At 36.8% G+C, this 24,660-nt stretch overlaps 1 protein-coding gene across 1 annotated transcript in view; it reads left to right on the top strand.

Annotated features, from left to right (window-relative positions):
* LOC110033485 (dynein light chain 1, cytoplasmic-like) overlaps positions 1–21,850 on the top strand; it is a 36,599-nt gene extending 14,749 nt beyond the window's left edge. Inside the window, exon 3 of the mRNA XM_020737479.1 lies at positions 21,481–21,850. Within this exon, the coding sequence (XP_020593138.1) occupies positions 21,481–21,563 (83 nt within the window). The 3' untranslated portion in view covers positions 21,564–21,850. The remainder of the gene's footprint in view (positions 1–21,480) is intronic.
* Positions 21,851–24,660: the final 2,810 nt, after the last annotated feature.

The raw sequence follows: 24,660 nt of genomic DNA on the forward strand, positions 1-24,660 counted from the left end.
ACTCCTTTTTACATTTTCTCCACCCTAGGCCGCTTTGACCTGCATGTGCACTCTAGCTCCTTGTTTTGGCTGGGGCCTTCACTTGATCCACTTACCTGCTCGGTCTCCAAATTCTCTGACATGCTTACAAACCCATGCTCACTTGGGGTGAACGCTGTGTGTCTACCGCAACAACCCTACCGAACATACAATCCAACTTCTCCTCCAGTTTCGACTCAATGCCACTTAATATGGAATTTCTTGGTGGCTGACACTGCTTAGAACATACGGGAAAGTTTATTACTTAAAATAGATTAGAGGGATAAAGAATGAAAAAATAAGTATTTAGGAGATTGGTTATTACCTCCAATTTTTCAGTTCACCAATCCTCCGAAGCATCAAAAGGATCTCAACCCAAGCCCGTAGATTCCCGTTTTAGTTCCTTCCATAATTTCTATTCTTTTTTCAACTGATCTCACTTATTTTTAAATTTTAACCTATTGTAGTCCATTCTTGTCATTTCATTGAACATCTTCGTAATATTTTACCTCCTTTATTTGTTAACATAGGGGTGGGTCTATTTTCAATCTCGATCTTCTTAAGATAGAGGTTGCAAAATATGATTGTCTTCCCTATCCCACATTGCTGATGAAGTGACTTCTATGGTCTTACCCATTACATTACTAAATAAAGAAAATGAAAAATAGTTCAAGATCAACCAGAGAAGACACTACTACAAACCCCAACACTCACACACACAACCACAACCCCAACATAGCCACTAAGCACAACACCCAGAACCACCACACACAATCATAGCTAACACACACACACAAGACCAACCACACACACACACAAGCAACCACACACACACCCAAGGCCACAACACACACACACCTAAGGCCATCCAGCACACACACAACCAATACCACAACATACACAACCATCAAGCACAACACCTACAACCACCACCCCCCACTACACACACACTACAATCAACACACACACACACGCACCCACAACCACCACCAACACCCATAGCCACCAACCACAACACTCACAGACCCCCTCTCACACAGCCAACACCCATAGACCCAAGGCTAACCACATACACCCACAATCACCAAGCACAAACCCCAACAATTGCACACAACCACAACCCCAACACAGTCAATAAGCACAACACCCACAACCACCACACAAACTCACTGCCAACACACACACACACATAAGACCAACCACATCACTCACACTCACAACCAGCACACACACACCCAAATTCACAACACACACACTCACAGCTAGCACACAGACACCCCAGGCGACAACTCATATGCACCCAAGGCCAGCCAGCACACACGCACCCAAGGCATACACAACCACCATGCACAATACCCATAGCCACCACTCCTCACCACACACACACCACAACCAGCACACACACACACACCCACACACCCACAACCACCACCAATGCCCATAGCCACCAACCACAACACTAACAACAACCCTCCACAACCGGCACACACACACCCAAGGCCAACCACACACACCCACAGCCACCACCAACACCCATGGCCACCGAACACAACTTTCACAACCATCATCCCCCACCCCACACACACCCACAGCTAGCACACACAGACCCAATTCCAATCACACACACCCACAACCACCATCGACACCCACAACCACCAAGCACAACACCCACTCACACTCATAGCTAACACACACACATCCATGGCCATAACACACACACCCACACCCAAGGCCACAACCAGCACACACTCACAGCCAACACACACTCACAGCCAACACACACACACCCACGACCACACACATACACACCCGAGGCCAACCCCACACATACACACCCAAGGCCAACCCCACACAACACACCACCACACACACGCACAACCACCACCAAGACACAGCCACCAAGCACAACGCCGAGAACCACCACCCCCACCACACACACAAACACCACAGCGAGCACACACACACCCAAAACCACCACCAACACCAATAGCCACGAACCATATCAACCACAACCACCACTTCCACTACACACACATACGACAGCCAACACACACACACATCCAAGGCCAACCACACATCCACAACCACCACCAACACCCATAGTCACCAACCATAGCACTTACAACCACCAACCCCTCCCAGACGCACACCCACAACTAGCACACACAAACCTAATGCCAAACACACACCCATAACCACCACCAACACCCACAACCACCAAGCACAACACCCACACACACTCATAGTCATCACACACACACACCCCCAGGCCAATCACACACAACACTCACAACTGCACACATACACTCACAACCACCACCAGCACCCATAAACCCAACACAACCTGATGGAGCAAACAACCATAAACAAAAAGGAGAGAGCAATTGAACCAACTCATATATACAAAATTCCATTCCATTCCTTCTAGATGCCACAAACCAGAATAAGCAATAAGCAAGCCAAATACCAGAAACCGTAGGAAGCAAGCCAAATTTCACTTTCACCCCAATTCACTTACACCCTTTTTTCAAATTATCCAAAAATAAAAAAAAATCTCGTAAAGAAAACCATTTCATTGGAAAACCGCATAGAGAAACCATTCCATCGATAAAATTACATAAATTGCATGTAGAAGCACATTTCATCGACATTATTTACAGAGCACAGTAACCAGGGGTAGGGGAAAGGAGGAAGAGGCGAGCGAGCGAGATAGGAGTGTTTGAGGGACAGAGGCGAGCGAGGAGGGACCTAGGGTAGAACGGGGGTCGAGCGAGGAAGGGGAAGGGTAAGCGCATAACTTCGGAAGGTAAGAACGTGGGTCGCGGGGTCGAGCTTGCGATCGCATAATAATAAAACGCGAACGACGTTTGTGGATAAGCGGGTGATACACATGAAACGAACGCCTTGACTGTGTTTTAAAAAACGAAAACGCACCAATAAGCCGTCCCAATCGGGCCCTTAGATTAGGTTTTAATTAAGATTTTTTATTGTATAGTTTTCAAAATCGAATTTCATGAGACATTGTCGATGGAATCTTGAATAGATTTAGGGTGTCGTAAATTTCGCCTTGAGGTAACTAACTATTATTTATTAAGAAATCAACATACATTTTTTTATTAGAGGCATTACCCTTATTGTTTGTATTATATTTTTAGCTTCTGGTAGGGTTTCTAAACTACAATTGAGAATTTTGTTCTCATCAAATATATATGTTGTTAAAATTTTATGAAATCCCTTGTGTGGAATGAATCTAAACTCTTAAACATCGAGGAGTTTTTTGGTGAAGTTATTATTGGAATTTTATCAGAAACTTCAAAGTTAAGCTTGCTCTTATCGGAGCACTCATGAGATGAATGACTTCATGGGAAATTACACCAATGGGATAAAAACTCGAGGCCATTAGTTTGAGATGTTACAATTAGTATAAAAAATTTACACCAGCATGAAGATGGAAACTAAGTGGCATACAAAATAAAATGCTACACCGTGTGAGACACCAATTAAACCCTAGATAAGGCAAAGTGATACGCGGTGGGAACCACTTCTTGAATCTTTTGGTGAATGATTCTTGTGTTGATTCTCTCCCGAGTTGTTTGATTTTCACCAAACAAAGCATACATAAATTTTGTGCTTCCTATAATATTATTATAAGATTCACACGTTGAATTGCCACAAAAATGCATAAGATATCTCTGATAACCTTGATCAATAGTGGACATAAATTCATCATCTAGTATAGCTTCTGAGGCAAAATTTATATAATGTTTGATAAAGGTTGTTTGTGAATTCATAAGGGAATAGAAAAAAAGAATCCAAGGCATTGGTTGTAAGTTTATGACATATAGTATATATATACGCATATGTCTTTATGTATATCTCTATATATGTGCGCGCATATATGTATGTATGTATATATATATATACACACACACACACACACACACACACACACACACACACACACACACACACACACACACACACACACACACACACACACACACACACACACACACACACACACACACACACATATATATCTCTGTGTGTGTGTGTGTGTCTATATGTGCATGCACAGATTTGTGTGTGTGTGTGTGTCTATATGTGCATGCACAGATATATGTGAGAACTTTGTTTAGTTTTCAATATATAAGCATTTGTCCTAATGTGTTGCTTGATTTTAAGTTAACCTTTTTGCATGTAATTTTTAAAGAATACCACAAAATCTTTCAAGATTTTGACAATCCATTATCTTATCTTTTGGTTTAATTTTCATACACCTCTTTTTTACATCAGCTATATACTTGTAATTGCTGTAATTAATAGTCATTTCTTTTGAAGATCTTCGAAGTTATAATTATCATTGTAAATAGTCAATTTTTCATGAATATCTTCATTTATGTCATATGCATGTTATGCAAATGATTGTGCAAATTCATTAGACCTAGATTGAACAAAAAGTTCAACATGAATTATAGGTGTTTTAGGTTGAAACATTATAGCTATTTCAAATATACTATTTCCTATAAACCTATTGATGGATGAATTGGTTGTAAGCTTAGTCACGAGTAAAATTAAATATTAGATGCATTCTCTCTTTAAGAATAAATCTCAATATGTGGATAATATACTTTTGAAATTTTAATTGATTTTTCATATTTTTTGAATTTGTTCTTAAGAAATAACTCGTAATTTTACATTTCTATGAGAGCTAGTGGTTCTAGTAAATTCATATATTTTAACTACTTTATAAAAACATAATTTAGTAATGTGAGAAGCTTTAGTAGTTTTATGGCATGGAACTGAATGAACCATTTTGAGCAAATGATCTTCCACTACAAAATCGATTCACGTTTCTCTAGATTTAACAGTAATTCGAATATCACCTATGCTAACATATTCTCAAGGATTTTGCTGATTAGGCAAAGTTGTGTGAAGTATTATTGTTTCATTTACTCTTTGTTCTTTGAAAAATGTCGCATTCAGAAACTATAACAGCTATGTCCTAATTTTATTTATAAATGCAAAATTGTCAAGCATGTTGTTTATAATAAAGAACAACTTCGTTGGCCAGGATATTATTAGTAATGAAGAGCCTATATAACAGTATAAATTCCCTGTCATAATTTGAATACTTTTACTTAGCCTGCTCAAATTTTTACGAAAGTAGATTGTTAAACATATTTTCCGACTGACAACTCTACGCAAGATGCATTGCAAGTGATAGAAATGACATCGAATTAAGTAACCAAAGGACTGGTTAAATGGCTTAAGAGTCATTGATGCAAATTTGTATGGGTTATGGAAATGCAGGTGAACGATTTCTTCCCTTTTCTCCTTCTGATTGGTGGAATTTCCTCTCTAATAGTAGCAACTTGTTCTCTCAACAATGACTTTATTATTTTGCACAGATTTTAACTAACTGGATTTTTCCATTACAACATTCAATTGCTTAGAGGCTATTCAGACATTATTGCTTTAGTCCCATGTGGCAAATCACAAGAGGATGATAGAGAGAGAGAGATGAGAGAGAGAGATGAGAGAGAAAAGAGTGATCGAGGGAGGGATAGGAGTTGGAATTTCAAAATCTAATTAAAATAATTTAAAATCCTAACTATTTTGCAAAATTCAAGGAGAAGAAATTTTTTTAGTTCATAATTTAAAATCAATTTTATTACATTATTGGTATCTAATTTTTAAATATAGTGAAAGATCAATTCAAAATTTGAGAATTTATGAATGGATAATAATAAATAATAATAATAAGAAATTAGATTCATGACTCTAGGAGTTGAACAAATCAATGGTTTGCTCCTTGACTTAACCTACTTGTTCTTAAGAGCCCAAGTTTTCTTCTACAGGGGCGCCTCGGCTAGCTGATGTTTGCTTTCATGCACTAGCCGAATTGATGGCAGGATGCTTCTTTGTTGTTGCCATGCTGATGATCAACTAAAGATGCATTTGGAGCAAAACTCTCTCTTTTGACTTCATTCGCCGTTTAGAATAGTAAAATATGAGAGAATAATTGAGCTTCTACCTTTAAATGCCATTTTTCTTGTCTTCGAGCTCTTTTGATCATAAATGCCTCTTTTAATCCCCTTCTTTATGAGTTGCTTTGCACATCTATAATATTGTCGATTAATAAGCCTTTAAGGTTGATGTTGAGATCCTCAAATACAGATGATTGGGGAAAATTTGTTCTTGCTCGGTAGGAATTTGTGCATCCAAGGCGTATAGGACGTATTTATTGAGAAGAAATTTTACTCGAGGTATTCTACGGGAAGCCAGAGTAACAACACGATAGGAAAAATGAGATGACAATAATTTATTTAGTTTGGTCTTGTGATCTACAACCATCATGCAGTGAGCTGAGAGAAAGCATCCATTATCTAAGAGAAATATCAGACACAGAAGTTCATGAATATATGAGAATATAAGAAGTCTCTTTTATCTCATTCTATACAAAGGATTTTTTTGACCGTAAAAATTAAAATGGGGGGAGAAATAAAAGAAGATTTATTAATTAAAGTAAATTAATTAGCTAAGAAAACTTATTTGCTCCCGCCACAAATGCGCATTCAACTTGATAACCGCTTTTGCACTTCTTCATTTTTTTTTTGTGAGGGCCACTTCCTGCTTCATCCATAAATAAAAACAAAATTACAAAAAGATTACAGGACTCATAAACAGAGAAAATAAATGAGCTTGTAAATAAAAGAAAATAAAAAAGTACAACTGGTTTAGGGGAGTGGAAAATTAGTCCCATATGAACAAAAACTAAGCTCAGACTTTAGAGCTGGATCTATGAAAAGACTCCATCCAGGCAGAACCATAAGTGAGTAAATGTTCCAAAAACAGCAGTCGGGGGGCAAAGATTAGTGTTGTTTTGTTAAGCAAAAAGAGCAGCCGAGACAATGCAGTCTTCCAAACCTTAGATTGCCAACACCTGACAGGCAAAGGTTGCCAATTGAGTCCATAGTATGTGCTGTAGGCTCATCAGAACTCACCCAAAAGACCATAAAATGGCATAAATTAAAAAACCATCCAGAGCAAAAACCATAGAATGTCCAAAACTGCTGCATGAGGCAAATGCCTTTTCATATAACGCACATCTACCCAATGTCAATAAGCTTTAAAAAATTCTTCCCGAAGCCAGTATGAAAAAACCTTAGGTTGGAACCAAGTGAGAGCAGCAACTAAAGAAAACTAGCCAACAATAGAAAAAAAAAAGGAAAACTTATTATAGTATGTAAAGGGAGGTGATGTCAGGTGGAGTATCAAGCTTGAACTTCCCCTTTCTGCTTTTGTACTTGAGAACATTTTTTATTGTAGTCAGAATGTTGTCTGCAACAGAGAATTTATTTCTAAAATTCCTAGCTTTTTTTTCAAGCCAAATTTGATGTGTCACAACATGGACAACAAGCAAGGAAAGGATTTTAAAATTTTACATCCAACAGAATCTATGTGTGCAAAATAATGAGCGAGGGTGCAAAGTGAAAATAAGAACCCAAAGAGGTTGTATTTTGTAGAATATGGAAATAGAATTGACATTCAAAGAAAAGATATGAGTAGCTCTCATTGCAACTCTTATAGAGAACGCAAACAACAAACATATTAATTCCAAAACCGGTAAGCTTATCCACAGTAAGTAATGTAGTGGAGCAGTATGATTTGCATGATGAGAGAGTTTTTATAGAGAAACTTATAAACTTCTTGAAGGATGACTACATTTTTTTCCTTCCCATCGGCAAGCATTCTCAGATTCAGATATAAGAGTTTTAAGAATAGAGAGAATGCAATGTAGTGGAGCAGTATGATTTGAGGGGTGTGACCGATAATTTTTATTAAGAAAATCAGTAACAACTATGTTTTTATGGCAACCAAACCAAGTGAAAACATTGGCACCAAACTTCTCATAAAGTGATAGCCCATTCATCTGAGGATCTAAGAAGGAGAGATTACTTTGTTGAAGCAGTTTAAAATTGAAAGAACTCTTTAATCTTATGTGGGTGTTTTGCAAATTTTCCAAAAAACAAAATATTTCCTCTTCAAAGGATAAGAAATTTAGCTATAACGGTTGAAAAACCATCTATAAAGAGCTCTTCTTCAGTTACAAACATGAACAAAGCCTTCGTTTGTTGGCCCCACACTCACTTTGAAATGCACGTTCCTAATTGTTCGAAGCCTTCTGCTCTCCCAACCAAAACTCTTGCTTGTGCCTCCCACATCTTCCTCCCGTTCGAAGAGCTTACGCCAAAATCCTTCACACGCCACCACTGTTCCCTTGTTGTTGATCTTTTTTTCCTTGTTCAAAACATGCACAATTGAGTTGAAGCCCTTCCCCCGTTCGTCGCTCAAAGCCCCTTTTGATATGTGTGCAAAAGAAGGACAAGGCACGACAACCTCACTGTTCACACACGACATAAGCCTTGCCTCACCTATGATTCAACCCGAAGCCACCCTCCAATCTTTTGCACGACGTTCCTCCTTGCCCCGAAACCCTCCACTCACTTCAGTCTCTGTAACTGAAGATTGCACGCACGACCTCCCTCTTTTCCTTTCTCTGCATACGCCGCCGAGCCTCTCTGCACTAGCATCCTGCCGCTTGGTGCTCGTCACTGCCGTCACGTGCAACTTTTGAACCGTTCGCTCCTTAGCACGACCTACTCTATGCCCTAGGCAAAAGTCAACAATCCCATCTACCTTTCTTGTTCAAATCACATCTCCCCTGAAACCCGATTTGTTAGCCCCTTCATACACATACACAAACCCAAGCTGCTCCACTTTTCCTCTGTTAATCAAGTATGAGTATTAATTCAAGCCCCGATATCGCAGCTAAGCCTTATTTGTTTTACTTTTGGTGCTTTATTTACACTTTATATTGTATTTAAAAATATCATATAAAAAATGAAAATATATGTATTTTATTTTGTTTTGCCTCGTTTTCGTCGCCATAGTTTGTTGCCATCTTAATTTGTTGCCATCAACACTGCCGAAGCTCGAAAATGTATAAAATTGTGCATGGAGGGGAGATTTTTCTTAAGAAAAAAAAATGTCCACTCGAGTAAGTGCGAGAATCTGTCTGTGAGAATTAAGTACAGTTCAGGGAAAGCTGCAGACTCGTTTGAATTTTTTTTTTATAAAATTAGGATTCTCAAATACTTTTCCTGGGAAACCTGAGTACCTGTTGGTTTTATTTTTGTTGAAGGGGGTTTGATTTTAAAAATAAGACCGAACATATCTTAAATATTTTATTTTTTAAGTAACCGAACACGTCATTACAAGTAATATGTCATGTCGAAAGATGAGAATAAAACTTAATAATGAGTTCAATTATTTAAACTAAGAAATATAGGATATTGCTCGGTCTATAAGAATATCAACAAATCTTTATCTTATCTAATCCGAAGATTAGACGGGGTTCTAACTTTTTTTTACTTAAAAGAATGAGAACTAGAGAAAGTTGAGTGGTCTACTTATGGCTTATGTTAGTATGGTGAGACAAACCGGTATAGATGAATGAACGAAGAGAGTGTGGGTTGCGTTGTCTTTGGTCTATACGTGTGAACACGTTTAAACTAATAGGGGGCAGTAGGTTGGGGCTTACACGAGTGTGGGTTTCGGATTAGAAATAAAATAGAAGAGAAAGATAGGAGTTTTTGATATCTTTGTATGCTACGATCCAATCCTTGTTTTTATACTAGCTCTAATCACGACTGTATCGTGAATGAAGTAGCCATACTATGAAGTGAGTTTCTACTTATTGGCTCGGGATGTTATGAAGAGTCGAACCTGTATAGGCGAACAAAGGAAGATAATGTGGGCTGGGGTGTCTTCAGGTAAGTTGTTGTAGGGGTTCAACCAAATAGTGAAGTGGTTTTCTTCTATTTATTGGTTCAGGATGGTATGGAGGGATGAACTAGTATAGGTGAACGAAGGTAGAGAATGTGGATTGGGATGTCTTCATTTATGCATGTGAACACATAGAAAAGAATAGTGGAGCCGTAGATTAGGGCTTCTGTTACTTAACACAAGCAATGGTTTCAGATTGGAGATGAAGCAGAAGAAGAGAAAGATGAGAGTTTCAGATTTCTTTATATGCTACAATCTAGTTCTTATTTTTTTGCTAGCTCTAATTTTGACTATATCGCGAGTGGAGTAGCCAAATCGGGAAGGGACGAGGCCTCGGGTTTGCTTATATCAAAGCAGATAGGAAATAGGGTGTTTTGTTACGGCCAAACAATTAACGGAAGTGGACATTAGGCTCGGTTCAATGCTCAAATAGAGAAGCGTGGTTGGTTTAAGAAATTGCGACGTTGAGAGAACGTCTAGGATATTGGCGAACAAAGCAGGCGTTCGATTTGGGCAGGGAAGGGGCAATGTGGGTGTTTAATTGTACTGGTTGGTTCTGCGTGTGCAAGGAAGGTGAACTAGAGAGGGAAGTCTATGCAATTGTAGATTTGAACAGCCAGGAAGAAGACAAGATACCCTTTGTCGTTCTCTATGAAAGAGAAGGCAGATGAAGAATAAAATGAACACGGAAGTGGGCCTTGTGGTTTTCTGAGCTCATGCATATATTGACATGAGAGATTAAGGAGAGCGGGAGTAGTTATGTGGGAAATGTAGTTCGACATGCGGAAAGATTCAAATTTTAACCAAACAATGAAGCAAGTTTCTATTTTTTGGCTCAGGACGGTATGCAAAGATGATACAGTCTAGACGAGCGAAGGAAGAGAATGTGGGCTAGGGTGTCTTTGGGTTAAGTCACTGTAGGGGTTCAAGAAAATAGTGAAGTGGGTTTCTACTTATTGTCTCGGGATGTTACGGAAAGACGAATCGGTATATGCGAACGAAGGAAGTGAATGTGGGTTGGGGTATTTTCGGTTTTTGTGTGTGAAGACTTGGAAAGAAATAGGGGAGCGGTAGGTTGGGGCTTTTGCTATTGAACGCAAGCGAGGGTTTCAAACTGGAGACGAAGAAAAATAAGAGGAAGATGGGATTTTTGAATGTATTTTTGTAATGCAATCCAGTCTTTGCTTTTTTGCTGAATCTAATTACCACTGTATTGCGAGTGGAGCAGCCAAATGGGGAAAGGGGTAGAGCCTTCTGGAGCTACTTAGTTTGGAACAAATAGGGAATAAGGAGTTCAGTTTGGGTCAAAGAGTGCACAACAATGGGTGTTTGGCTCAGTTCAATGCTTGAACAGGGACACATGGCTGGATTTATAGATTATGGCGCAGAGAGCCAGCGCGAGGCTTTGGCGGATGGCAACAGGCATTTAATCTAGGTAGGGAAGGAGTGGTTCAGGGGTTTTATCATGTTGTTTGGTGTTGTGTGCAGGGAAGATGAAGTGGAGAGGTAAGACTATGCGAGTGTGGATTTGAACAATACGAAAGAAGACATGACACCTTTTATTGTTCTCTACGACAGAGAAGGTAGATGAATGAACACGGAAGTGGGTCTTCCAGTTTTCTAAGTTATTGCATACCTTAGCATGAGCGAATAGGGAGAAGAGGAGCAATTATGTTGGAAATGTAGTTTGGCATGTAAAAAGATTTAAATTTTAACCAAACAATAAAGTGGGTTTCTGCTTATTGGCTCGGGATGGTATTGTGAGGTGAATCGGTATAAACGAATGGAGAGAATGTGGGTTGGGTTGTCTTTGGTTCATGTGTGTAAACACATGGAAAAGAGCAGGGGCGCGTTAGGTTGGTGCTTCTTTTACTGTACATCAGCATGGGTTTCAACCTGGATACAACTAAAAAAAAGGAAGATGTAAGTTTCAGATGTATTTTTATTTTGCGATCCAGTCCTTGCTTTTCTACTTGCTCTAATCATGATTGTATCATGAGTGGAGCATCCAAACAGGGAAGTAGGTATCTACTTATTGGCTTAAGATGACATGGAGAGACAAACATGTATAGACAAACGAAGGAAGAGAATGTGGGCTGGTGTGTGTATTCAGGTAAGTTGTTGTAGGGTTTCAACCAAATAGTGAAAGTGGGTTTCTACTTTTTAGCAGAGAACATTATGCAAAGACGAATTGATATAGGCAAATGAAGGAAGAAAATGTGGGTTGGGGTGTCTTCGATTTATGCGTGTGAACACATGGAAAAGAATAGAGGATCGGTAGGTTGGGGTTTCTATTATTGTACGCAAGCGTGGGGCTAGAGATGAAGCAGAAGAAGAGGAAGATGAGAGTTTCAGACGTCTCTGTATGCTGCGATTCAATACATGTTTTTTTGCTGGCTCTAATTGTGATTGTATCGTGTGTGGAGCGGCCAAGCAAAGAAAGGGGCAGAGGCCTCTGGGGCTTCTTAGGTCAGACTGAATAGGGAATATGGAGTTTAGTTCGAGCCAAATAGTGAACGAAAGTGTGTGTTGGGCTTGGTTCAATGCTCGATCAGGGAAGCATGGATGGGTTTAGAGATTGCAGTGTAGAGAGCAAGTGAGGGACGTTGGCAAACAAAAGCAGGCGTTCGCTCGTGGCATGGAAGGAGTGGTGCTGGGGTTTTATTGTGATGGTTGGTGTTGTGTGTGCAAAGAAGATCAAGTGGAAAGGGAGTCTATGCAACCGGGGATTCGAACAGCAAGGAAGAAGATGAGATACCCTTTGTGGTTCTCTACGATAGAGTAAGGCGGATAAAATGCGGACACATAAGTTGGCCTTGCGGCTTTCTGAGTTTGTGAGTATATTTGCATGTGACAATAAGGAGAGTGGAAGCAGTTACGTGGGAATTGTAGTTTGGCAAGCAAAAAGATTCAAATTTTAACTAAACAGTGAAGTGGGCTTTTACTTATTGCTCGAGGAAAGACGAGCTTGTATAGACGAACAAAGGAAGAGAATGTGGGTTGGCGTGTCTTCGGTTTATGCGTGTGAACACTTGGAAAAGAATAGGGAACGATAAGTTGGGGCTTCTGTTAGTGTACACAAACATGGGTTTCATGCTATAGATGAAACAGAAGAAGAACATGGGAGTTTTAGATGTATTTGTATGCTGCGATTCAGTCTTTGCTTTTCTGCTTGCTCTAATTATGATTTTCTCGTGAGTGGAGCAGCTTGGGAAGTGAATTTTTACTTATTGGCTTGGGAGACGAACGAAGAGAATGTGGGATGGTGTGTCTTCGGGTAAGTTGCTATAGGGTTTCAACCAAATAATGAAGTGGGTTTCTACTCATTGACTCTGATGGAGAGACAAACTAGTAGAGGCAAACAAAGGAAGAGAATGTGTGATGAGGTGTATTCAGTTTATTTGTGTGAATACATGGAAAATATTAGGGGAGCAATAAGTTGGGGCTTCTGTAACTGCACGCAAGCGAGGGTTTTAGACTGGAGACGAAGCAAAAAAAGAGGAAGATGGGAGTTTTAGATGTCTTTGTATGCTGCGTTCCAACCCTTGTTTTTTTGCTGGCCTAATTGTGACTATTTTGCGAGTGGAGTAGCTAAGCAGGGAAAGGGGCAGAGGCCTCTAGGGATGTTTAGGTCAGAGCATATAGGGAATAAGGAGTTCAGTTCGGGCCAAATAGTGAACAGAAGTGGGCGTCGGGCTCGGTTTAATGCTCAAATAGGGAAACATGGCTGGATGTAAAGATTGCGACACAAAGAGTGAGTGCAGGACGTTTGTGAGCGGAAGCATGTGTTCGGTCTGGACAGGCAAGGTGTGGTGCGGGGTTTCTATTGTGCTAGTTGGTGTTGTGCGTGAAATGAAGATGGAAGTGGAGAGGGAAGTCTGCGCGAGTGTGGATTCAAACAGGAAGGAATAAGACAAGATTCCCTTTGCATTTCTCTACGATAGAGAAGGTAGATGAAGAAGAAAACAAATATGGAAGTGCTCCTTGCGGTTTTCTAAGTTTGTGAGTAATTTAGCATGAGAGAATAAGGAGAGTGGGGTAGGTTATGTAGGAAATGTAGTTTAGCGTGTGGAAAGATTCAAATTTTAACTTATTATTAATTAATCTTAATTAAATATTTTTGACCAAATTAATAATCTTTACTTTCTTTTATTGTCAACATGCACTCTTTTTTTTTTACAAGATAGATTTAGAAACACTCACCATCATTGAGGTGGATTTGAGACTTTGATTGTGGGATTCAACAATTTTGCGGAATTGGAAGTTTTTGTGATTTTGGGATAGACGAACCAAATTTTGCAATGGCCTATTACGAAATTTAGTGGGAATTTTGTCTTTTCTGGCTTATTTATTTATTTAAATTAAGGTTATTTTCTACTAATAGACTATTATATTTTTTTATTTGCTTTTTTAGGGGTTAGCTTTGGTTTTTTATATTTTGAAGATTGTGTTCTTTTATTTCTGCAATAAGAAGTGTTTTATCATCTTTTTATTGAAAGTGGAATATCTGTAGCTTGTTCAAACACAGATGGTGAAACCATTTTTTTTTGTCCAACCTCACTGTCTCATGATTTTTTTTTTTTTGCTCAAACAATCACCAAACTACCGAACCTCACTGTCTCATGATTTTTTTTTTTTTTTTGCTCAAACAATCACCAAACTACTATTCCCTTCAAAATTTCGTCGACCTCACATATTATTATTTCTATGCTATTCTATAATGACGTCCTCACTAGACCGCTTGTTGAGCATCTTTAGAAGCCCTAGAACAGTGTCATTTGGTATCAGAGCCCTACAATCTTAAATTTTTTAAAGATTTGTCTTCCTTGCTCTGAAATCAAACTTTCAAATAACCCGCAAAAAAAATTATCTCCACATCATTATCTAACCCTAACCCTAAATCTCACCATTTTCTTTTTAGTTGAAATTTTTGTTGGAAGAACGAAACTCCATGTTGCTCAGAAGAAACTCTTAATGTGGTATTCCGAAGCTCATCATGAAGGACTTGCAACAAAAAATCCTTCAATTATAGTGAAGATTTGCTGATTTGAAAGAAGGCTACATGAGGAAGTTACTCATAGTTACAACAGTGACCACTCAAATGAAGAAGATAAAGAAAATTCTTTTCACCGTGAATCTTATAGTAATGAAGAGCTAATGTTGCACTGATTCAACAATGTATAGGTGGAGAGGTTGATTTTGGAGTAAAAATGAATTTATTGGATTTTTCGGGTCGCTTGAATCTGGATGAGTTTATTGAGAATGCTAGCCATCATTAAGCTGATGAGGAGTGCATTTCTGTGGTGGAAAAATTTGAAGTGCTTATGCTAGTGTGAGGTAAAAACAAAATCACCATTTGGCTCAAGTTGCATAGGGAGATGTAGCATATGTATCTATCAACACATTACCGACAAAACATTCAATAAAATTAGGTATTGAGTGTATGCTTATTGGAACACCCGAGCCGACTTTGCTTGAAGAGAAACAAGACTGGGTTGGAGAAAAGTTGAAGATCATCAGTACTCTGAATTTCGTCCCAGTCAGGAGGTTCTTTAAGTGTCATGATTTTGAACACATTATGTTAGATTGCTCAAAAAGAAGGGTGTTCTTTTTCACTGAAGAAGAAGCAGTTGAAGAAATGGATGGTGACACTGGAGATAATGAAGTTGTCAGGAGTATTGGCTTTCAGTCAATAAGAGAGATATTAGTGATTGAACGGGTCTTTTAGGCTAAGGCCATGAGATAGCGGAGCCACAACATCTTTCATACTCATTGCATTATGAAGAAAAATGTGCGCAATCTTATCATAGATGCAAGTAGCTTTAAGGGTATGGTGTTTGCCCAAATGATCAACAAGTTGAACCTAGTCACACAGATGCTCTGCCAACCTCGTTCTCTATTTTAGTTGAAGAAAGAGAATAAGATCACAGTTTACATTAGATGTTTCATAGATTTTTCTTTTGGAGGCAAGATCCAGAAGCAAGCGTAGTGCAACATGGTACTCATGATTGCATGTCACATTCTATTAGGTCGTTCTTGGTTGTACGATTATTACACATGTCACATGATGACTATAAAAATGTGTTATTTCACCAAATATGGGCAATGATTTTTCATAAAGAGCTTGAGAATATGTTGTCTTGAACTATCTTTCTGCAGGCCGTCAGAGAAGCACTAGTAGGACTAGCTTTGGTGGTTCTAAAAGGCAGTGAATTTGAGGAATCGATACCATACACAAGTAGCCTCGTCTAAGAGGGTTTTAGAATATTTTGCCCTTCAATCTTCTTTTTAGGTTATCACTACTAAGGTACGTCTAAAATGTTATCACTTTTGACAGAGATGAAAAGATTTTGAGCTATTTTTGGAAGACTTTATAAAGTAAGTTGGGTGTTGAATTCCAGTTCAGCTCAGCAGTGCTCCTACAACTAAATGGCCAAACAAAAGTTGTGAATTACAACTTTGAAATTCTCCTTAGGTGCTTTGTGAGAAATAACATCAAATTGTAAAATCTAGGTATTTCCAAAGATGAGAGCGAAGCCTCTCCTACCCTGAAAGTGTGACGCGGGAGCTAAGACTCTTATTGCGAGATTCCACAATATCTTGGAATCGGAAGATCCTGCAATTGTAGTATGAGCGAGCGGGGCAAATTCTTGTCCAATTATCCAATTCAACGTAAATTTTTCTTTTTCTAGCTTATTTTCTTTTTTATTTCTAATTACGGTTATTTTCTATTAGGAGACTATTTATATATTGTATTTATTATTTTGGGACTTAGTTCTATTTTTTGTATATTTGGAGATTGTATTATCTGATTTTTGCCTAGAGAGTACTGTATCATATTTTTTTTGCAAGTGATGTATCTGTAGCTTGTTCAGGAATTGATAATGAAACCTCCTTGCCATCAGTACCACAACATTTCATGGTTCTCTTTGCTGATTTCAGCTCGGACAACCGCCGAACATCCCCTAATCCCTTCCATTTGTTGTTGACTGTGCATATTATCACCTCCTCGCTATTCCACGACCACCTCCTCGCTAGATTTGCTTGCTAAATACCTTCAAGGAGCCCTAAAATAGTGCCAATTGTTTGGTTCTAATTTCTAGGCATATTTTTATCTTTTTAATACTACATAAAATGTTTTATTTTAAATTTAAGTATACACTTAATTTTCCAATTCTCTAAAAACGAAAATATGTACTTTCAAGTTTAAAATTTTATATTCAAAATCTACTTTTCTAAACCTAATTGTGTGATTTCCCCTCTTCTAAACACTGAAATATCTGATTTTGAATCTAAGCATAAAAACTGCGTAGTTAAAAGGCAGAAGTTTTCAAAATCATTCCTCACCTTTCACCTGTGGCCTACCGTTTCCTCATTTCTAAACCCAGCTCTGCTTCCTACTCTCAACGGATGAGCTCCCCAAATGCGGTTAGCCAAACAACTTTTGTTTAGGTTGGTACAAGTTTGTTCGGCTAAAACTGAAACTTCCGACTGCTTCCAAGTCTATTTTGGCTGAAATTGGTTGATAGTTTCCGTTTTGAGCGATCTTAAAAACTTAGGTTTTATTAAGCCTGATGTATTTTGAAACCTATTTATCATCATGACACGTGTTAGATAGTTACTTTTTTAAGATATTTTTTTGCTGATCTGTAACTTTTAATGGTAAATTTTCCTTCTAAACCTGAACTAATTTTCTAAATTGTAAATTGGTTTTTTAAATTTGAATTTTTTAAAATACCACTTTTTAAATTGTAAAGATAGTCCGTGGAAATGAGAGTTCAATGATGGTTTAAAATTTATAAAACAAATGCAATGCATTATCAATTTATCATCATTAATTTTATCCCGACTCTTAACCAACCTCTCGATAGTAGAGCAGCACAGGACCACAACATCATGTGTAACCCGCAGGAAGAATATTTGGGATCCTAACCAACTCATAATGGTAGCAGATATTATTTGATTTCTAGAATACTCTTCTTCTCTCTATGTATAGATATCGTGTAGCTTGTAAGAGATGAGATGTAATAGTATTCATTTCACCCATTGCCCAACATCTTCCCAATTCCTGCCACCTTCTCACAATAGTCAAAGGCACAACCCATTGCTCCCATTGTCCCCGCGACCACTATCCACTCCTTACACCTCGTGCAAACCCACGCCAAACCCCTTCAAGAACTTCATTACTACATAAATGTCAGCATAGCCCTGACCCGATATCCTATACTCAAGCAATTAAGCTACTAAATTGGCGTACGGCAATGACAAAAGAATTCCAAGCTCTACAATCCCAAGCTACATGGGAATTGCTGCCTCCAACCCCAAAGCAAACCATTCTTGACTGTAAGTAGACTTATACAAACAAATACAATCCCGATGGAACGATCGCCAGATACAAAACCCGCTTGGTCGCTTATGGATACAAACAAGAAATTGGTATCAATTTTTATGAGACATTTAGCCTGGTTGCTAAGATGGCCACCCTTCGTATTATATTCACTTTGGCCTTCAATAACGAATGGCCTTTCCTTCAACTTGATGTTGCGAATGCTTTTTTGCATGGACATCTTGAAGTTTCCAATTTTATGCAACAACCATCAGCTTCAAGCTCACTTTCCCGATCATGTATGTCGTCTAAAGAAAGCACTATATGGCTTGAAATAATCACTCTGTGAATGGTTTAATCCTCTCTACTTTCTTCATCCAAAATGGTTTTCATCTCAGCAAATCAGATGATTCCCTGCTGATTTATTCGACCTCCATGGCGAAAACCTTTGTCCTTATTTATGTTGATGACTTGATCCTCACCAGCAACAACGCCGCGGCTATTACATCTCTTCCTGAACAACTCACAACCAGATTTCAACTCAAGCATCTCGGTGACTCTCGAAGTTTCTCGATATCCAAGTGGAGTGATCCCGCAGATTTCATGAGATTATATCAGCAAAAATATCTCGTAAAGATCCTACGAGACACTTCTATGCTTCACTTAATTCAATCTCCACGCCGTTAACCGCTAAAAGGTATGATCACTCTATGCCTGATGAACCACTTGCTAAACCAACCGATTATAGACAAACTACAAGTGCTCTTCAATTCGTGATAATCACCAGATCGGACATCGCGTTCGTCGTTAATGTTCTATGCCAACATTTGCATCAACCGACGCTCTCTATTATAATCAACTCCTGAAACTTCTTCTTTGATACTTGAAGGGTATTATGACTTCAGGACTTTGCAAATGCTGACTGGGTTGATGACTCCTCCAATAGAAAATCTGTCACAGGTTCCTGCACGCTTCTAGATAAGACACCTATCTCATGGACTATCAAGAAACAAACAATGATTGCCAACTCATCAACTGAAGTCGAATATCGTGCCTTAATTGTGGCTAAGGTTGATCTTATATGTCTTAGATGCTTACTAGAAGAACTAGGAGCTGCTCAGGACCAAACATATCGGTAATCCATGCGTGGACCAAACATATCGAGATCAATTATCACTTCATTCGCGAACACATACAGGCCGACACTCGTCAATTACATTATATTCATACACAAGACCAACGAGCGGATATATTCACTAAGTCCTTACATAAGCACAATTTCAATCTCTTCAAATCCAAGATTCAAGTCATTGGTAAGACTCAGCTTGAAGGGGGGTCTTCACCAACTTCTAGGTAGTGGAGCAGCGTAGGATCACGACATCACGTGTAACCTGCAGCAAGAATATTTGAGATCCTTACCAACTCATAATAGTAGCAAGTTATTATTTGGGTTCTAGAATACTCTTCTTCTCTCTATATATAGATATTGTATAGCATGTAAGAGAGGAGATGTAATAGTATTCATTTCACTCAATTCCCTGGTATGTATTCACCTGTGATTCCTTCTCTCTAGCTGCTCGCTGTAATTCATAGTTTATACCAACTACTTATTGTTGGCTTACAAATCTCTTCTTTAAATTCATTTTGTTGAGTGCTATTTGCGTTGTTGCTCTTCTTTACTATCCTTTTAACTTTTGTTCATGTACTTTAGGAAATTTCATTTTCTTCCTAATCTTTAACACTAATTTATATGCATGTTTAAGCGATGAATTTTCTACCATTTGTTGTGCATGTCTTAGAAACCTAAGCCTGTTTCAATTACCATATATTAGATAGATGTTCCTCTATTCATCTCCCTAATTTATTCATTTTGTAATTTAACCTTTTCTAGATTTAGCAGCTATCCTTCTTAATGGTCTCATTTTACATTGTTTTCAACTTTGCTTTGACTTTTTTAATGAACAAAACTCAAATTTATATGGCATTGCTGACGGCATGTCCATCTTCAATTTTTAGTCATAATAAAATCTATGAAACTTCAATTAGGTGGGCTGATTTTTGAGACATTATTCACTACAATTTATTGATTTTATGTATTTCTGACTTGATGGAATTTGCATACTTCTAGAATTGCCCCTAGATTTTGAAAATGTGAGGAATTGATATCCTACACTTAAATGCAGCTAGAGAACAAAGTTAGTACTTAATCTTCCATTATAGTGAGGTAAAATTTTGAAATTCGGATGGTATCGTCTTGGATCAATGATAAATTAAATTTGAGAATTTCAGGTCAACGATAAATTAAAATTGATGGTTCCACTTATCATGCAAGGGATCTTTAGTTTAACAAGCATGACGCATAATCACATGTTATTAATCTTGTTATCACGCAAACAGCTTTTGACCTCTCTTTAATTATGATTGACTTATGTTAAAATTGATAGATGCTTTAAATTTTGCAAAGTTGCTTCAAAAAATTTAAAGGTGATCTGACATGAACATATGTGAAGGATTAAAGCGGTGTTTGGTAGCATAAAATTAATAGGATTTACAGGCGATTTAACAGATTTAGTGCGCAAAAAAATTAAATCCGGATAAAGTGCCACACATAAAAGATGGATTTAAGTGGGTTTAGGTTAAATCATACCAAACATCTTCTTCAATTTAACAACATCGGATTTACTAAATTTTTTGCAGCCAAACACCCCCTAAGTTTGAACGTCTTTGAATTATTCGATATCCTTTGTAGACAGATTTGGAATTTGATCTGCCATAGGCTTATTTTGAAGAGTTTTTCCATTTTGGTTTTAGGAGATAATGGGTTAAAACGTTCAAATCATGAGTTCCTTGTTGCATTAATTTTGATACTTTTGAAACCTTGTATGCATTCAGATCAACTGCTTAAAAGAACTCTCTCTCTCTCTCTCTAAAAAGGTGAATTTTTGAATTTATCAAATATAAATATGCTTGTGTTTCTAGTTGCCTTAAATTGGTTTTACATTTTTATTTTGCCACTTCGTTCTTTTTTAAGATGATTGCTGTTCTAGTGAACTGATTTGTCTTGTTCAGTTGAAATTTTTTTATGTTGCTAATTTCATTCTTTCAGTCTTTTATTACCATTACTGTGGTGTTTGTTTGCTGTTCAAAACAAAACCATTGCTTCACTTTCTTGTTTAATTTGCAGTTTTGCCAAGCATTGACAATGAACCGAGATACATTTTCGCTTAATCCACTAAAAAATTTATAACATGGCTCCAGCTGCTGAAGTTTATTTTATGCCACAGGTTCATATGTTACCCACGAGACAAACCACTTCATCTATTTTTACCTTGATTCAAAGGCCGTCTTGTTGTTCAAGTCCGGATGATTATTTGATGCAGCGCAGCCTGACTTTGGCTTCCAAATCCCCCTGCCTCACCTTTCTCAAGCATTCTCTGTATATGAAAAAGACTCTCCCCTGTACGTTTCAGTTGGCTTTGTGTCGCCTACGAAGTCGGACACGAATGCACATTTCTGATTGTAATATCTGTTGAAGGCAAGTTCTATTTTTTTTAATGTGACCAAATGATGATAAAATATCTTCCCAAACACAAACTTGATCCTTAGTAAGTACATCTGTCGTTTAATAAAGGTGTTTTTTTTTTTCTGAGCTAATGGTGGAGTCTTCTGCATTACAAACATCATTTTATGCTCATTGTTTTGTTAGAAATTTTGTAGCACTGAGCTAATGGTGGTCTTCTGCATTACAAACATCGTTTTATGCTCATTGTTTTGTTAGAAATTTTGTAGCACTACCTATAGTTTTGTTCATCGGTCATTTATTACTAATTTTGCTTACTATCTGTGCATGGTTTATGCATGTTTTTTGGTCTCGTTTCCTATATATATATTAGCAGTCTACGGCTTAATTTGGGGGCAATTTTTTCACTGTTTTAATTTTCAGTTGCCCATCGTAACTATTTAGCATTTTTTTTTTGTCTTTTTTTTTTTCTGAAACGTTATTTTTCACAATAACTTGTAGAGTTGGAAACCACTCATAATGCACTGCACTAAGCTTTCAGTAGGTCTCCCTTCTTGTTCCCATTACCTGGAGATGTAATCAAGAATGATATGAGTTGAATGAAAACTGTCAATAGATTGGAGTTGAATGCATGGAATAGCTTAATATAATTATTTTATTAAGGGTTGTCACGATTCGACTAGGGAGCTTGAAATTTATAAGGCGAGAATAAAAGGACAGAAGATGAAATTAAAAATTTCTCTTATTTTCTATCACTATTACTTTATAATTCAAATAAAAGCTAAAAGAGTCATTCAACAACAACAACAACAACAACAAAGCCTTAATCCCACTGTGGGGTCGGAAAAGAGTCATTAAAGAAAATAATTTAATTAATATATAATAAGTTTACTTTTTTGCTTGTTGACATTACCTTCTGTACATATTCTTATTTCTAATAGTCGTCTTTTATTGATAAGCTTAGACCTGAAATTTGTTGAATGACATCATAAGTTTTTCAATATAACCCAATTGAGTAATCATATTTGTAAACTATTTAACTCAATAAAAAGAAGACTATGCATGCTAACCTTTTCTATCACATTATAAAAAAATTATTTAATAATTTAAATAATATATTCATAACACTTACTATGGGAATAATCTAAAATTCTATATACATTACTTTTTTACTATATTTTTTAGGAGAGAATCTTTTAACTTTAATAAACTTTACACTCTTACCCTTTACATCCATTTCAAGTGTATTATTTAAACATAATCTAATGCACTCCTGATCGATAATACATGTCAATTCAATGCGGTGTAGGGCATGTCCAATATTATCTAAGATAGAAATGTGTCTACTCACTCCTGACTGATACTCTCTCATCAACATAGTTGTTAGTGATCTAAATTTCTTAAATTTTTGAGATATTAGGAAAACATCTACGTGTGTGGGTAAACCAAGTATTTATGTATACAATATTCTATTTCCATTCTTCTAGTATATATTATTTTCTTATGCGATACTTTGTATTTATCTACAACTGAATAAATGCACATACACTAGAATCTAGAAGTCATGTAATAATTTGATATATGCATCTACACTAGAATTTAAAAGATATGTAATAATTTGATATATGCACCTATATTATAATCTAAAGACCATGAATAATTTATATATGCACCTCTACTAGATTCTAAAAGATCATGTAATAATATGACAACCTTTTCAAAAAATTAATGTGTAATTATTTAACATTGGGATTTTATGCCGAACAATATGAAGAATATGTTGTAGTTTAAATCACACTAGAATAAAGTATAAATGAAAATCATAAATACATTTAGAAATAATGATATTACTAAGATTTAGAAATATAATTCTCAATATCAAACATTTAATTTTGTTTTTACTCCTTAAAGTACAACTTTTCCAATTGAACATTTATAAAATAGAAAATATTGATATTAATAAATTTATGTTACATTATTTAATTATGTTTTAGTTTATTCTAGTTCAATTTTTAATTTTATGATTTTATTTATGATCTAATTCGTCAATTTTAAGCTTAATCATTGCAATTAATACTAATATAAAGAAATCACAATTCATAAAATGATAATCATTAAGATTCAAATAAAATACACTAAATTCCAAATTAAGAATTAAACCCTTAACTTGACCTCACTTAACATCTTCCTCGATTGCACAAAAGTCAAATCTTGATCTCTCCCAATCCATTCTAATGCTATCTATAACCTTGCTTAAATTTTATTAGAACCTTTAAAAAGCCCTTTTGAATCATTTTTAAACCTTAATGGAACTTTTTTTTTACATATATTATTTGAATAAGATTATAACAAGCTTAAAAAATATTTAATTTTAATTGGGCAATTTATTAAAACTTACTTAATTATTATTTATTTATGTTAAATTAAAATAAGCCAAGCTAACATAAACCATTAAGTTACAAAATTTTAATTATAAAGCCAAGCTAAAACTGTTTCAGTGGTTAAAAATACAAGTTAAAGGGTTCATTGAGCTCATCATTGCTTAACCTATTAAAGAAATGGGTAAGTTTAATCTAGTTAAAATTGACTCACCTTGAAATTAATTGAGCCGAATTGGACCCAAATATTAAATATGTTAGGAAGGCTGATCATATCACTTTCAACTTGATTGATTAGAACTTGAATCACATAACTCGTTCAACAATACGTAATAGTTATTCGGGTTAAACTAGGGTGAAGTTTGAGTTAAATTCAAGTCCGTTTGAAGTTGATGATTAAATTTAGATCGATTTGAAGTTGTGGGATGAATTGAGTTAATTTCATAGTGACAAATCAATCCAAGTAGGATTAAATATATTGAGATTCTTAATTTTAATTTTAATTAAAAAAAATACATGTAAAAGAAAAAAAATCACACGCCCTGAAGAATCATGATTCTATTCTC

The sequence above is a fragment of the Phalaenopsis equestris genome, unplaced genomic scaffold (genome assembly GCF_001263595.1).
Source record: "Phalaenopsis equestris unplaced genomic scaffold, ASM126359v1 Scaffold001196, whole genome shotgun sequence".
Taxonomy (NCBI): domain Eukaryota; kingdom Viridiplantae; phylum Streptophyta; class Magnoliopsida; order Asparagales; family Orchidaceae; genus Phalaenopsis; species Phalaenopsis equestris.